This window comes from Semicossyphus pulcher, unplaced genomic scaffold (assembly GCF_022749685.1).
Source record: "Semicossyphus pulcher isolate SPU_LCO1_2020_fin unplaced genomic scaffold, fSemPul1.0.p SCAF_6, whole genome shotgun sequence".
Classification (NCBI taxonomy): domain Eukaryota; kingdom Metazoa; phylum Chordata; class Actinopteri; order Labriformes; family Labridae; genus Semicossyphus; species Semicossyphus pulcher.
The window spans coordinates 18,728,745-18,741,702 of NW_027211737.1; the positions used below are offsets into that span (position 1 = coordinate 18,728,745).

The 12,958-nt window shown below is 40.5% G+C and overlaps 2 protein-coding genes across 2 annotated transcripts; both read left to right on the forward strand.

The window, feature by feature from the left end:
• Window positions 1-1,000: 1,000 nt before the first annotated feature.
• rbm19 (RNA binding motif protein 19) lies at window positions 1,001-7,324 on the forward strand. Its single transcript, XM_069683249.1, has 24 exons — window positions 1,001-1,092; window positions 1,180-1,362; window positions 1,456-1,569; window positions 1,844-1,885; window positions 2,107-2,326; window positions 2,602-2,867; window positions 2,968-3,027; window positions 3,118-3,196; window positions 3,351-3,422; window positions 3,782-3,991; window positions 4,070-4,200; window positions 4,338-4,465; window positions 4,624-4,720; window positions 4,929-5,039; window positions 5,121-5,321; window positions 5,409-5,478; window positions 5,567-5,724; window positions 5,822-5,882; window positions 6,048-6,127; window positions 6,223-6,278; window positions 6,599-6,715; window positions 6,808-6,913; window positions 7,026-7,146; window positions 7,242-7,324. Exons 1-24 carry the CDS (start codon window positions 1,057-1,059, stop codon window positions 7,322-7,324), a joined length of 2,802 nt encoding a protein of 933 aa, XP_069539350.1. The 5' UTR covers window positions 1,001-1,056.
• Window positions 7,325-7,646: 322 nt separating this feature from the next.
• plbd2 (phospholipase B domain containing 2) lies at window positions 7,647-12,785 on the forward strand. The gene is made up of 12 exons (XM_069683250.1): window positions 7,647-7,939; window positions 8,784-8,877; window positions 8,985-9,143; window positions 9,244-9,344; window positions 9,448-9,662; window positions 10,390-10,484; window positions 10,628-10,788; window positions 11,166-11,261; window positions 11,366-11,437; window positions 11,541-11,693; window positions 11,809-11,971; window positions 12,106-12,785. The coding sequence occupies exons 1-12, from the start codon at window positions 7,719-7,721 to the stop codon at window positions 12,274-12,276; spliced, it is 1,701 nt and encodes a 566-aa protein (XP_069539351.1). The 5' UTR covers window positions 7,647-7,718; the 3' UTR covers window positions 12,277-12,785.
• The last annotated feature ends 173 nt before the right edge of the window (window positions 12,786-12,958 follow it).

Sequence of the window (12,958 nt, forward strand, 5' to 3'; positions counted from 1 at the left end):
ATAATATTAGTAGCGTTAAGTCTACCCTGCTGTTGAAGTGGGGAAAGGGACCATATTATCTTTCCATTTTTACCCCGCCCTCCACAGCACAGGAAATATCAGTTCTACTTTGGCAGGTTGAGTACAGTAGGTCACACATACACACACACACCTTCATGCCCATGGTGCAGGAAAGTTCTCATGAGAATATTGTCTCCCCCTCCCCCATGTCACGTTAGCACCAAAAATGGAAAATTATGGTCCCTCTACTCACTTCAACAACAAGGTAGACGTGCTGCTAAGAGTGTGTCCCACCAGACACACAGTCAGCCATGTTGAAGACATAAAGTCATTATTCGAGCTCTTCATATAACCATCAATTGAAAATATTGTACTTGAGATGATAATTTTAGAGGGGAGGCATGTGTAGTTGGAAAGACTATCCAAGTTCTGGTGGGAATAGTTGTTTCCCCACCCCCCTGTTATGTATCAACTCAAAAGTATCAACTCTGCCTCTGCAGGTGTGGGGATTTTAGGTCACACACACACAGACAGACAAGTTTTACACAGCTAAAACAGCTTGGGGTCAAATTGACCCCAGAGGAACGCCAATGCGTGCAATATGTGTTCAGCACATTGAAAAAAATATCATCATGATAATTTTATGCTTAATCAGTTGTTCACATCAAATTCGGAAAAGTCATGAAATATGAAGCAAAAAAAAAAAAGTCAACTATTATTTTTTGAATGATAAACATTGAATGGGGTCAAATTGACCGCAAGGATAACAGGAGGGTTAACAAAAACAATATCTACTAAATTAATCAAAATAAGATAACCAGGTTAGGCAGAGGAGATTCACTACTGTTTTTATTCCCCTCCAGCCAATCTATCACTACACACTCCAGACCAGCAGGTGGCGACAAAACGCTTTAACAGTGACGTACAAGACAGTGAAGAAGAAGAAGACTCCTCCCATTCAAGATGGCGACTTAGTGGACCGTCCACGCTCGTTTGTTGACATATATTCTAATAACAAGCTTATGCTCAAATAGTGGATTCAAAACTACTAAAACTATGTCGAGAATCATCGTGAAAAACCTCCCTAATGGGGTAAGTAACCTCCCAGATGTCAGGGCTCAGTAACGGTGGCATTTTGTTTCAGTCCTGCTGAAAATGTAACTGTTATCTTGTGTGCAGATGAAGGAGGAGAGGTTCAGGTCCATGTTTGCTGCCTTTGGCACCGTGACAGACTGCTCGCTAAAGTTCACCAAGGATGGAAAGTTCCGCAAATTCGGTTTTGTTGGTTTTAAAGATGAGGAAGATGCGAACAGAGCATTGAAACATTTCAACAAGAGCTTCGTGGACACATCCAGAGTAACGGTACAGTTCAGTGATGGCCTTACAACTGATAATTTTGTTGACATTGTTGTTCTCATTTTATTGTAGGTGATTTTGGGTGTTATTTTTTATTAGGTGGAGATGTGTAAGGCCTTTGGAGATCCCTCTAAAGCCAAAGCCTGGAGCAAACATACCCAGAGCTCAGGCCTGGACAAACCCTCCACTCCTGCTGACACTGACAGCAAAAAGGTACCTGCAGACACATAGGCCTGAAAGTAAAGCCTTATCTCCAGAGAGTTACAACAACAAAGTCTCTCATCCTGCCAGTTTACATTTCCACAATGTCAGATGTTATACCCAGAAAAAGGTTGTTTCTCACAGTACTTAAATCTCTTTGATGCTTGAGTCTGTATATGACAAAAGTCAGTTGTTTTGGAGGAGAATAATGTAGTTAAGTTCTGCATTTCTCTTGTGTTACTATTTTAAAATAATACTGTCTGTGTCTTTTTGTTTCTGTCCTTAGAAAAAGACAAAGACAAAGGAAACCACCAGCGCACTTGGAACAGTGAGTAAATGTGTCAGCAGCAGCATTGACTGTCTGCTAGAAAGTAGACGTCTTAGAAAATATTGATACTCTTGAGTTATATAATATTATATTTCGTGATACTATACTCTTATATGCTCAAATTTTAATAAATTCTTTATGTGCAATGATTATTTAAGTTATATGATTTTAGGTTTAAGTGATGCTTTAATTGATGTGTGTCTATTTGTTGTGTGTGTCAGCTGGAGAAGGATCAGGGGTTCAAGGAGTTTCTCTCAGTACATCAGAATCGGAGCCAAGCACCGACCTGGGCGAATGACAGCATGCAGCAAGCGGCCGATCCTGACAGTGGACCGACAAAGACTCAGGGCAAGAAGAAGCCTGCTTCAGATGATTACCTCAACTTTGATTCAGACGAGTCAGAGGAAGAGAATGAGGAAGAGGAACATGATGAAGATGAAGGTTGGTAATGGTGGTCCCTTCTCAGTAAAGCGAGATGAAAGCTCTCTTCATTTGGGGTTTGATCCTTTTCATGTCTGGATTTCCAGTATTACAGAACGAAGTCTGTGTAGTGCATTTACATTAAAGCAGGTATACTATCTGATAGTTAGGACCATTAATATGATACTTTCCCCAGTTAAATACTAGTATTTACACTTTTTCTCGCAACTATACAGTACTAACCCTGGAAATATTTGACTTTACAGTCTCTTGACTTGACATTTTGTTGATTTCAGGTACCACTAAAGAAGCACTAAAGTCTGGCTTATCAGATATGGACTACCTGCGCTCGAAGGTTGCACAGACCGATGACACCATGGAGGGGAGTGAGCAGAAGGATGATGCCGATGGGGCTGATGATGAAGATGAGGATGGTGGTCCTGTGCAGCACACAGACAGCGCCTATGAGAGCGGCGACAGAGAAAACGCCTCAAAGAACAAAGCCTCAGTTTCCTCTGAGGAAAAGAAGCAGAGCAAAGCCAAGAAAACTGCCAAACAGGAGGTGACTGTTAAGAGATCTTCACGTCAAACAATACGATTCAATACAGTGCAGTATTTGATTTCAGTGCCTACTAGTTCACACTAACTTCTGCTCTTTGCAGATGGAGCCGGTGACAGAGTTCACAGTGAAGCTGAGAGGAGCTCCCTTCAATGTGAAAGAGGTAAGTGAACAAGAGCTTCCTGATGTATACACTCTGTCTATGTAATTGTCTGCATCCATTACAACAACGCAATTTGTGTGACATCAACAGCAACAAATTCGGGAGTTCATGACGCCGCTGAAGCCTGCGGCCATCAGGATTGGGAAGAATGAAAGTGGAAATAGAACAGGTATGTTATTGGAAGCATTTTACTGTACTTGAAATGTTTTTCTCAGCAAAAAATTCAATATTTTCATAATGATATCCTGTTTTCTATATTTCTAAAGGGTAGATCATTGTATTGGATGTGTATACTCATTGGATATTTGTATCATGTGCTTCAGGTTATGTGTATGTGGACTTGCACTCTGAGGAACAGGTGGAGAAGGCCTTAAAGAAGAATAAAGATTACATAGGTGAGAAATGTTGTGCCATATTTCTATTTTTTGCATCATTTTGAAATGTTTGTCGGGATTAAACAGGGAAAGATTATCTTTTATTGCTGCCTGCCTGGAGTTTGTGTTGAGCTGCAACATTTTATCAATTAAAAGCTAGATGGACAACTGATGAGCACCAATTCTGATAATCAACTGTTCTAGGAAATTGTGTCCTTTATTTTCCGGCCTTTTATTAAAATAATTGAAAACTGTTGGATGGACAAAACAAGACATTTGCTGAGGTTATCTCAGGCGGACATCTTTCACTGCCTCTTTTTGTCCGCGTCCTGGGCATTCCGTACCTCCGACCTTGACAAACCTCCTGTCTGTGTTTTCAGGTGGGCGATACATTGAGCTCTTCCGTGTAGATCCCTCTGGGGGTAAGGCCAAACGAGACAGAAAGGACAAAGAAATTGACCGAAACTTCTCCAGGAAGCTCAAAGAGGACGAGGAAGAGGAGGATGTTGCAGAGTCAGGTCGACTCTTCGTCAGAAACCTTCCCTACACCTGCAGCGAGGAGGAGATCAAAGAGTTGTTTGCTAAGCATGGTAAGTAAGAAAAATGCCTGCACCTATAAAAATACATTCACTCTTGTCTTAGATTTTAGTAACATTACATCTTTACAGGTCCTTTATCTGAGGTGCTCTTTCCGATTGACAATCTCACGAAGAAGCCTAAAGGATTTGCGTTTGTAACGTACATGCTACCAGAGAACGCTGTGACAGCTCTGGCTCAGCTGGACGGACATATATTTCAGGTATTTGATCTCCAACTAATGATTGACAATCTTCTCTCCACAGTAAGAGCTGTGTTAGCTTCATTATTTAGTAGTACAACTTGATTTTCAAATTAAGTTGAGGCTGATTAGAAACATTCTTTCTCTGGTCTCTTTAGGGGAGGATGCTTCACCTGCTTCCCTCCACAGTGAAGAAGGAAAAGATTGACTCTGCAGATGGTGGCGGTCCCGGCTCTTCTTCTTACAAACGGCAAAAAGATACTAAAAATAAAGCTTCAAGTTCCAGGTATAGATAACCCCATTAACCCCTCTCTGCTGTGTTTGTGGTTTCCTCAAATGTACCTGTAAGAATGACTTCATTAGTTAGTATTTAATGTTTTTGTACATGGTCGATTATATGACCTGTCCTTTTTTATCTCTGTATAATTGTACACTTCCTTTCAGCTCCCACAACTGGAACACCCTGTTTCTTGGCACAAGTGCAGTGGCAGATGCCATTGCTGAAAAATACAACACCACAAAAAGCCAAGTCCTGGACCATGTGAGTAACACTGCATCCTGTTCTTGTGCAATACTGCTCTCTATAATCTTATCGCAGATGTGGCTCTCTGCTTTGGCGACCTTGCTGAGCCAATGCAGCCTACTAGTTTAAATGAAGGATATGGCTGTTGCCTGACTGAATGTGTAATTTTTCATGTGTTGCACATTTAAAGTTTGTTCCTACTTCTCTGGCCCGTTTTCTCCTGCAGGAGTCAAAGGGCAGCGTTGCAGTGCGGATGGCTCTGGGAGAAACCCAGATCGTTCAGGAGACTCGACAGTTTCTACTAGACAACGGTGTCAGTCTGGATTCCTTTAGTCAGGTATGCCTTTTACAAACTCCTACTCACTTGTTGCTTAATTGCCTTGGCTCATGTTTTGTTTACCCGTGTGCTGTTTTGCAGGCGGCAGCAGCGAGGAGTACCTCTGTGATCCTGGTGAAAAACCTTCCAGCTGGAGTGACGACGTCAGAGTTGGAGGAGCTCTTCTCACCTCATGGCTCTTTGGGTCGAGTGCTGCTGCCGCCCTCAGGACTCACCGCCGTCATCGAGTTCCTGGAGCCGACTGAGGCGAAGCGAGCCTTCACTCGGCTGGCCTACAGCAAGGTGTGTGTAGTTTCATACCAACGCTATCTGCACACACAGCATCTGTTTGAGCAGATACTCTTTAAAGACTTTCGCTTTACTTTGTAGTTTCAGCACGTCCCGCTGTATTTGGAGTGGGCACCTGTGGGAGTGTTTGTAGCAGGCAAACCACAACCAGGTACACTTCTACAGAACACTATTATACGTATTTTTAAGACATTGAAGGTAAATTTTCATTATTAAAAACACTTAAATCTTTCCAAAAGTATTAGAAAAAGAGGAGGCAGTGAAAGAAGAGAAGAAGGAAGAAGAAAAAGAAGAAGAAGAAGAAGAGGAGGAGGAGGAGGAGGAGGACTCTGCCCCTGGTTCCACACTTTTCATTAAGAATCTTAATTTCAGCACAACAGAGGAGAAACTACAGGAGGTAGGTCTTTACATTAATACAACCCTCAGTTATGAAATGCTGTTTAATCATAGTCTGATGTTTGAGATGGTTAGTATTGTTTCTTTGTTTGTTGCAGACGTTCTCCAAATGTGGAAAGGTCATGTCCTGCTCCATCTCCAAGAAGAAAGATAAAACCGGTACTGAAAATTTAAAATGTGATCTTTTAAATATTCACCCACTATTCATACTTTGGTTCAGATAAAAATGTACATTTTTTTATGTTTTAAAATTACACAACATTTGGCTCTTTTTTGAAAGGCGTATCTATATTCTCTATGACCTCTGACCATTTTGATTTCCAGGCAAGCTGTTGTCCATGGGCTACGGTTTTGTCCAGTACCAGACTGCAGAGGCAGCACAGAAAGCTCTGAGGCAGCTTCAGGTATCAACTCCATTTCCTTGCTGACACCCTCACATAATTTCTCTACAGGCTTTTTAAAAAAAAATTTACTAATGTGTTTTCTTTGTCTCCACCAGCACTGTAATGTTGACGATCACCAGTTAGAGCTGAAGATTTCTGAGAGAGCGACGAGGTAAGATGTGCATTAGAGCGGTTTCAGTGAGCTTTGACTGTACTGACGAATACAGATGGTGATCCAAAAGTTAATTGTAGTAGTAAACGAGGACAGTCATGTGGTTTAGGCATGTGCATTTGCAATAAACACCACAGTTAGATTATAACATGTTAGATACCCTGGAAGAAACAGGAAAATACATTCATATGGTATTAGTATCAGCTGTCATGTTCATTAAAATATAAAAGTGTATCTATAAGGTATAAAAGCTATATTTTAAAATGTTGGTTTTAAAAGGAGGTGGGGCTACTTATTGAGTGTTTTTCCTCTGTGTGCAGGACTACTGAGGTGACGCGCAAGAAGAAGCAAGTCGACAAGAAACAGACAGGATCTAAGATCCTCGTGCGCAACGTCCCCTTCCAGGCCACTGTCAGGGAAATTCGGGAACTCTTCTGGTAGTTGTCACATATACATACGACTGTTTTTAACTCAGTGTTTGGAGAACGATTAGAGAGAGATCATTTATTAATAATTGCTTTTCTTTCAGTACATTTGGAGAGCTCAAGACAGTCCGTCTTCCAAAGAAAGCAGCTGGTTCAGGAAATCACAGAGGCTTCGGCTTTATTGACTTCCTCACCAAACAAGACGCTAAGGTTTGTGTGCTGTGAAAGCTTTAGCAGTGTTTTTAAGAAGTTTGCTACCATTGTGCTCAATTAAAGTGTACATTATTATTCTGATAAATCCTATGCTCTGGTTTTTCTATAGAAAGCATTTGCTGCACTGTGCCACAGTACCCATTTGTATGGGAGACGCCTCGTGCTGGAGTGGGCTGATGCTGAGGAAACAGTAGAGACATTGAGACGAAAAACAGCCGAACATTTTCATGGTAAATCCACAAGAATTTGTAACAACACGCAAATATAAATGCAACTTTGCTGTTTATTAAATAATTTATTTTATATCAATTATTCTCTATGACAGTGGCCTCCAAAAAGCAGCGAAAAGCAGACGTTTTGGAGGGAATCCTGGAGACGATGGACACTGATGGGGTTGCAGAAAACTGAATTCTTGGAAGAGACCATGGGAAGAAAGAATTTACACCACTCTGACCAGTGCTTCTGTGTTTTTCTGTATAAATAAGACTGTTGTACAAAATAAGGGCCTGTGTAGAGTGTGCTGAAGGAGCTATTATAATTAATTAATCAGCTGGTCACAGTTTTGCCCTGCATTTTTTACATTACGTGTTTTGTATTGAACAATGCAACCAAGAGGGATAATGGGACTGTTTTTATAAAACATTTTATTTCATGTTTTAAGAGTTTTGCATTCTATGTCTCAGGTTGAAAGTGTTTGTGTGAGAATCTGACATAACAAATGATAAAACAAAGAAAGCGGATGGGTCTTTTATTTTGAAAGAACCAGCCATGTGACGTCCTCACGTGACATCTTCATGTAATCATGGCGGCCAGGCCAAATAAGACGTTGGCCGTCGGAGCTGTTAAAATGGTTTTAAATGTTTTAGCTGTTTTATCCGGTTTGTGTTTTATGAGTTCATCTGTTCAAGCTGAAATACGAACCGCTGTTATCGACAAGCAAACCGGACAGCTGTCTGTCATAGAGGGATACCGACAAGACTTTGTAGCTTGGGGTAACTTCACTGATGACATTAAAACATCAGGGTGAGTGGACTATCCTGACCGGTTAGCATCTTTGTTTTAAGGCAAAACAACGGACTGTTTAAAGGGATATACTGTCATTGATCAAGTTAGTTAGCTCTGACAGCTAAACCATTTCAGAAAATTAAAGTTTTAAATGCACGTAAACATTATTTTCATTGTCATAACTGTCCGTGCGCATCATTAGTGGCCTCTATCCAGGCACTGCAGTTGAAAATGGTCTTTTACCATTCACTTTTTTTGTCCCTGCTTAATAAACATTTAATAATAAGTCATGACATTTTTAAATGTTTGTAACAGTTCAGTTGCTTGCTTTGTCGAAAATGTAATGATATAGAGTAAAACAAATCTGCAACCCTAATAATGTTTGGCATTTTATATTTATATTTTTTATTCAGTTCAGTTGTTGCTGAGTCATTTTCTCTTGATTGAACAATCCACCAGTTAATAATTTCAGCCGTAACTTAGAATCTAGCTAACCTATGTACTGCTAGACATGGCATAATAACAGATAGCAGAAGTAAATCACATGACAGGAAAGGTCGCGTTAAACTCATAGTGGACCTTTGTTCAAATTAAGAAAAGTTGTTGAACCCATGAATTGGACAAAAACAATGCTAGATATAGAGGCACTTGCAACAATGTTTAATGGACAATAATTTTACAAAGAAGAAAGACTTTTGTGTAGGACAATAAAACAACACAGAAGGTAATAATGAAACGATAGCCAAGGGTTATCACACATAATTCCATATCTGTGCACCATCCTTTCTGGTACTGGTCTGGTAGGAAAGTTTGTCTCATCCTAACCTACTGTACAGGTCAGTCAAATGTGCTTTCTTTGCAGCTGGTCGTTCTTGGAGGTCACTACCAGCAGTCAGTACAATGACAGTCTGCAGGCGTATGCAGCCGGTGCAGTAGAGGCTGCACTCACATCACAGGTCAGCTTAAATCTACAGCCCTGTTAGTGCTGTAGCAGTCAAAACTTTTCATTTACTTTCTTTCCATTTAATTTACTTATTTAAGACCTGCTGTGTGTTTGTTTTAGCTCATCTATAAGCACTGGATGAACATTCTGATGAATTACTGCGGACCCTTCACAGCTCAAACCGGTTACTGTGAGCGCCTAAAGGCTTTCATTGTAACCAATCTACAATGGGTTCAGGAGCAAATAGAGAAGCAGCCCGATTCACCCTACTGGTACCAGGTAATTAGACAGTACTTCTTTAGGAAGAATAAAATCTGTTGCATTGTTCCAAAATAGTAATAGGCCAGAAATAATATGTTTCAATATCTCTGCTTTTCAGGTGCGCCTGACACTCCTGCAGCTGAAAGGCCTAGAGGACAGCTACAATGACGATCTGTCATTTCCAACAGGGCCTATCTCCCTCAACCCACTTGGCTTCCTGTAAGTGCTCATCTTCATTTTGTATTAATAACTTCACTGCTCCTGAGATTATAAACTTTGAAACTGTTTTCTCACTATCTCGACTACTACTCTTTCCAACCAGACTTTTCCAAATGGGTGGGGATCTTGAAGACTTGGAATCAGCTCTGAACAAATCCAGCCAAACTCGACCTCTTGGCTCTGGCTCCTGCTCCGCTCTCATCAAGTTGCTGCCAAACAATAAGGAACTTCTGGTGTCACATGACACCTGGAACACATACCAATCCATGCTGCGTATCATGAAGAAATACATCTTTGCCTTCAAGGTTTCTCCTTCAGGTAGATTTCTTAATCAAGTATGTCTCCAGTTTGTGACTGCTTCTGTGCTAGCGCCCATCAGTATATTCATAATAAAGGAGTAGTTTAAACTTTCGAGCGTAAGGTGAGAAGATACCGCTTCAGTTTCTGTTCAGTTATTATGCCGCTAAAGCTAGCCGCAGCTCAGCTTAGCATAAAGACCGAAAAGGGGGGAAACGGTTACCCTTCTCCTTACAGATTTAACCAAATACTGACAAGCAGGTGGCCGCCGTCGCATCTTGGCAAAGTCACAATGACAACAGGATTCCAACAGCATCACGGTTACCTTTGCACTAGTATGCTAACCGCCGGTTAGCTTGTCCTACCTGGTTTGAGGCACCTACCTGTCCAACGGAAAGAAGGTCATCTCTGCATCTCTCTTTCGCCATGTTCGCCGGTCTGAATGGGGCCCAGTTGCTAATTTGAACCACTCCCACACTCACCTATACGGTGTGATTGGCTCAGGGAAGCGCAACACGCCCCTCCTGAGAACGTCCCGTGCAAAGCAAAACAACAGAAAAGATGCAGAGGGAAGGGTCTCACAAGGGTCTGCACACACACTCACCAACACACATGTATAGAGGCCCATAAGTGATGATTTATATTATATTACATTTGTAAAAGTCTATATTTTATTTTTCGTGTAAAATCCTACTTATTATACCTTTAATTATGAGCTTGATGGATTTTATTTTTTATTTTTTTTCAGACCAGGCTGTTCTCCCCGGAGGAACTCAGGCTTTCTCCTCTTATCCTGGATCTATCTTCTCTGGAGATGACTTCTATATCCTTAGTAGTGGCCTGGTGCGACAACTCTTTGTACTTGGCGTGATAAAATTGTTAATAAATTTGGTATTTTAATGTATTGTGTTATTATGCTACTTTTGATTACAAATAGATGACTGCTTGATAGAGTTTCATGTTATGAATCCATTTTGTGTCTCCAGGTAACTTTGGAAACCACCATTGGGAACAGTAACCCGGATCGCTGGAAGTTTGTTCAGCCCACAGGAGGGGTCATGGAGTGGTTGAGGAACATCGTGGCTAATCGGCTGGCTACTACTGGAAAGGAGTGGGCTACGATATTCAGCGAGTTCAACAGTGGAACGTGAGTTTTATGCACCGGAACGGGTTCTCATGACTTTGTAACCAACAGTACAACCACTTTGTCCAGAAGTAATCTCCTGAGCACACGCTGCTGTCTGCTGCATTTTGTCTTGTGTTCAGATTCCCAATGCATGAGAAGTTTAGATAAGATTTCGTGTGACCTTTGATTGCAATGTGGACTGATAGCAGTAAGGGAAGCTGTAAAGGAAGCGGGAAAAGGGCATTAAGAAATCAGGAGTCACATGAGAAGTCTGTTAGGTCATACAGAGGGATGTGAAACTTCAGTTAAATGCATATACAATAAAAAAAAAATATAAGAATCCCTAATTGCTAGTAGGTCTATGTAGGTTTTCTTATATTGGACTTTCTACATTGTAGGTATAACAACCAGTGGATGATTGTGGACTATAACCACTTCACTCCAGGAAAGACTGACATTAAAGAGGGGCTCCTTGTTGTGCTGGAGCAGATCCCGTAAGTCTTTGCAACCAATTTTTAATCAAAACACAAGAATATTTCAGTACTTATATTTATGACTTACAAACCTATCACTTTATTTCCTATATTTAATGCTGCAGGGGACTTATTGTTTACGCCGATAAAACTCAGGAACTGCTGGAGAAAGGGTACTGGGCAAGTTACAACATACCGTAAGTTAAGGTTAAGTTTTGTGTAAACATATACCACAAATTACTGATGTTCTAATAGCGTTGTATGTAAAATTTCCTTTCGTTTATATTGATTAATGTGTAGGTACTATGTGGACATATTCAATGCCAGTGGCTGCAATGAGCTGGTTGAGAAGTTCGGCCCGTGGTTCTCTCTGGACCAGAATCCTCGGGCTCAGATATTCAGGAGAAACCAGACAGCTGTCACAGATATTGACTCAATGGTCCGCCTCATGAGGTAAAGTCTGGGTGTTACTTAGTTACAGACTTCTTAACATTAGATTATATATTTTATCTTATTTTTGTCTAGACTAAATATAATGTTGTTCATTAGATGCAGTTTCTCTTCTCAGGTACAATAACTTTAAAGAAGACCCACTCTCAAGGTGTGACAGTTGTGATCCACCTTGGAATGGAGAAAATGCCATCTCAGCCCGTTCAGACCTGAACCCAGCTAATGGAACATATCCGTTTGGCGCCTTAAAGCAGCGATCACATGGAGGGACAGATATGAAGGTATTTATTTGTCATTCTCTTACTATCACCAGTTTCTATGTCCATACATTAACGCATCATGATCCCTGAATCTCTTCTGTGTAATGTAAAGAGATATTGGCTGAATCTGGTGCGCTGTGTGCGTTTCTGTTTAGATGACCTCTTACGAGATGTTTCGTGACTATGGTATGCTGGCAGTGAACGGACCAACATGGGACCAGGTGCCACCCTTTCAGTGGAGCACTTCCCCTTACAAAGACCTGGTGCACATGGGTCACCCTGACACTTGGAAATTTAAGCCTATAAAAGTCACCTGGACTCCTTAGTAGCTATCATACTGTATACAAAAAAGAGATGATACATTTAAATGCTGCCAGATGTGCTGTCTGAAGTTTTTACAAAGGGAAATGGTACTTGAATGCAGTGTGACATGATTTTTATGAACACAATAATCATGTTTTTAATTCTCAGGAGAGTGGCAATAATTTTGGCGGTATTATAGCATTGCACTATTTGCATAATTCAAGCACAGAGCCTTGTCTGTGAGGCAATGTAAACTAGAATCACAACTCTACAGCTTGCAGTTGTAAAGTGAGCTTCTATGTAAAATTATTTCTGATTTTTATGGTTTGTTTTTAAGATTTTATTTCCAATGCTAACTGTGGGAAAATGTAAAATCCACTGAAATCCGATGGCTTTATAAGGTTCTTGAGTTGTAAAATGAGAAATCACCAAGTTATTAAACAGTGTTGTTTAATAAGGATGAAAATGTTTTAATCATGAGTTAAATATTGTTTTGCAATTCTAATAATAATGCATTGTATAGGTTTTCTTTGTCAGGTATTTTATGAATAAAAAATACCCTGATTGTTGCGTTTTTGTTTTTTGTTTAAATTTTTTGTATTACTAGCACAATTTAATGCTTTGTCAATATCAGTCATAAAAGTGTCTGCTGCTAACCGCGGTGAAGTTAGTTTTAAGTTGGATATTCGACAGCCATTAACTCCA

Excerpts from the sequence above, each read along its gene's own strand:
- rbm19 (XM_069683249.1), top strand. The coding sequence starts at position 1,057 with ATGTCGAGAATCATCGTGAAAAACCTCCCTAATGGG. Across the intron at positions 1,093-1,179 it reads TGAAAAACCTCCCTAATGGG|ATGAAGGAGGAGAGGTTCAG; the intron begins GTAAGTAACCTC and ends TCTTGTGTGCAG. Across the intron at positions 4,721-4,928 it reads AAAGCCAAGTCCTGGACCAT|GAGTCAAAGGGCAGCGTTGC; the intron begins GTGAGTAACACT and ends TTTCTCCTGCAG.
- plbd2 (XM_069683250.1), top strand. The coding sequence starts at position 7,719 with ATGGCGGCCAGGCCAAATAAGACGTTGGCCGTCGGAGCTGTTAAAATG. Across the intron at positions 8,878-8,984 it reads AGGCTGCACTCACATCACAG|CTCATCTATAAGCACTGGAT; the intron begins GTCAGCTTAAAT and ends TGTTTGTTTTAG. Across the intron at positions 10,485-10,627 it reads ATATCCTTAGTAGTGGCCTG|GTAACTTTGGAAACCACCAT; the intron begins GTGCGACAACTC and ends TTGTGTCTCCAG.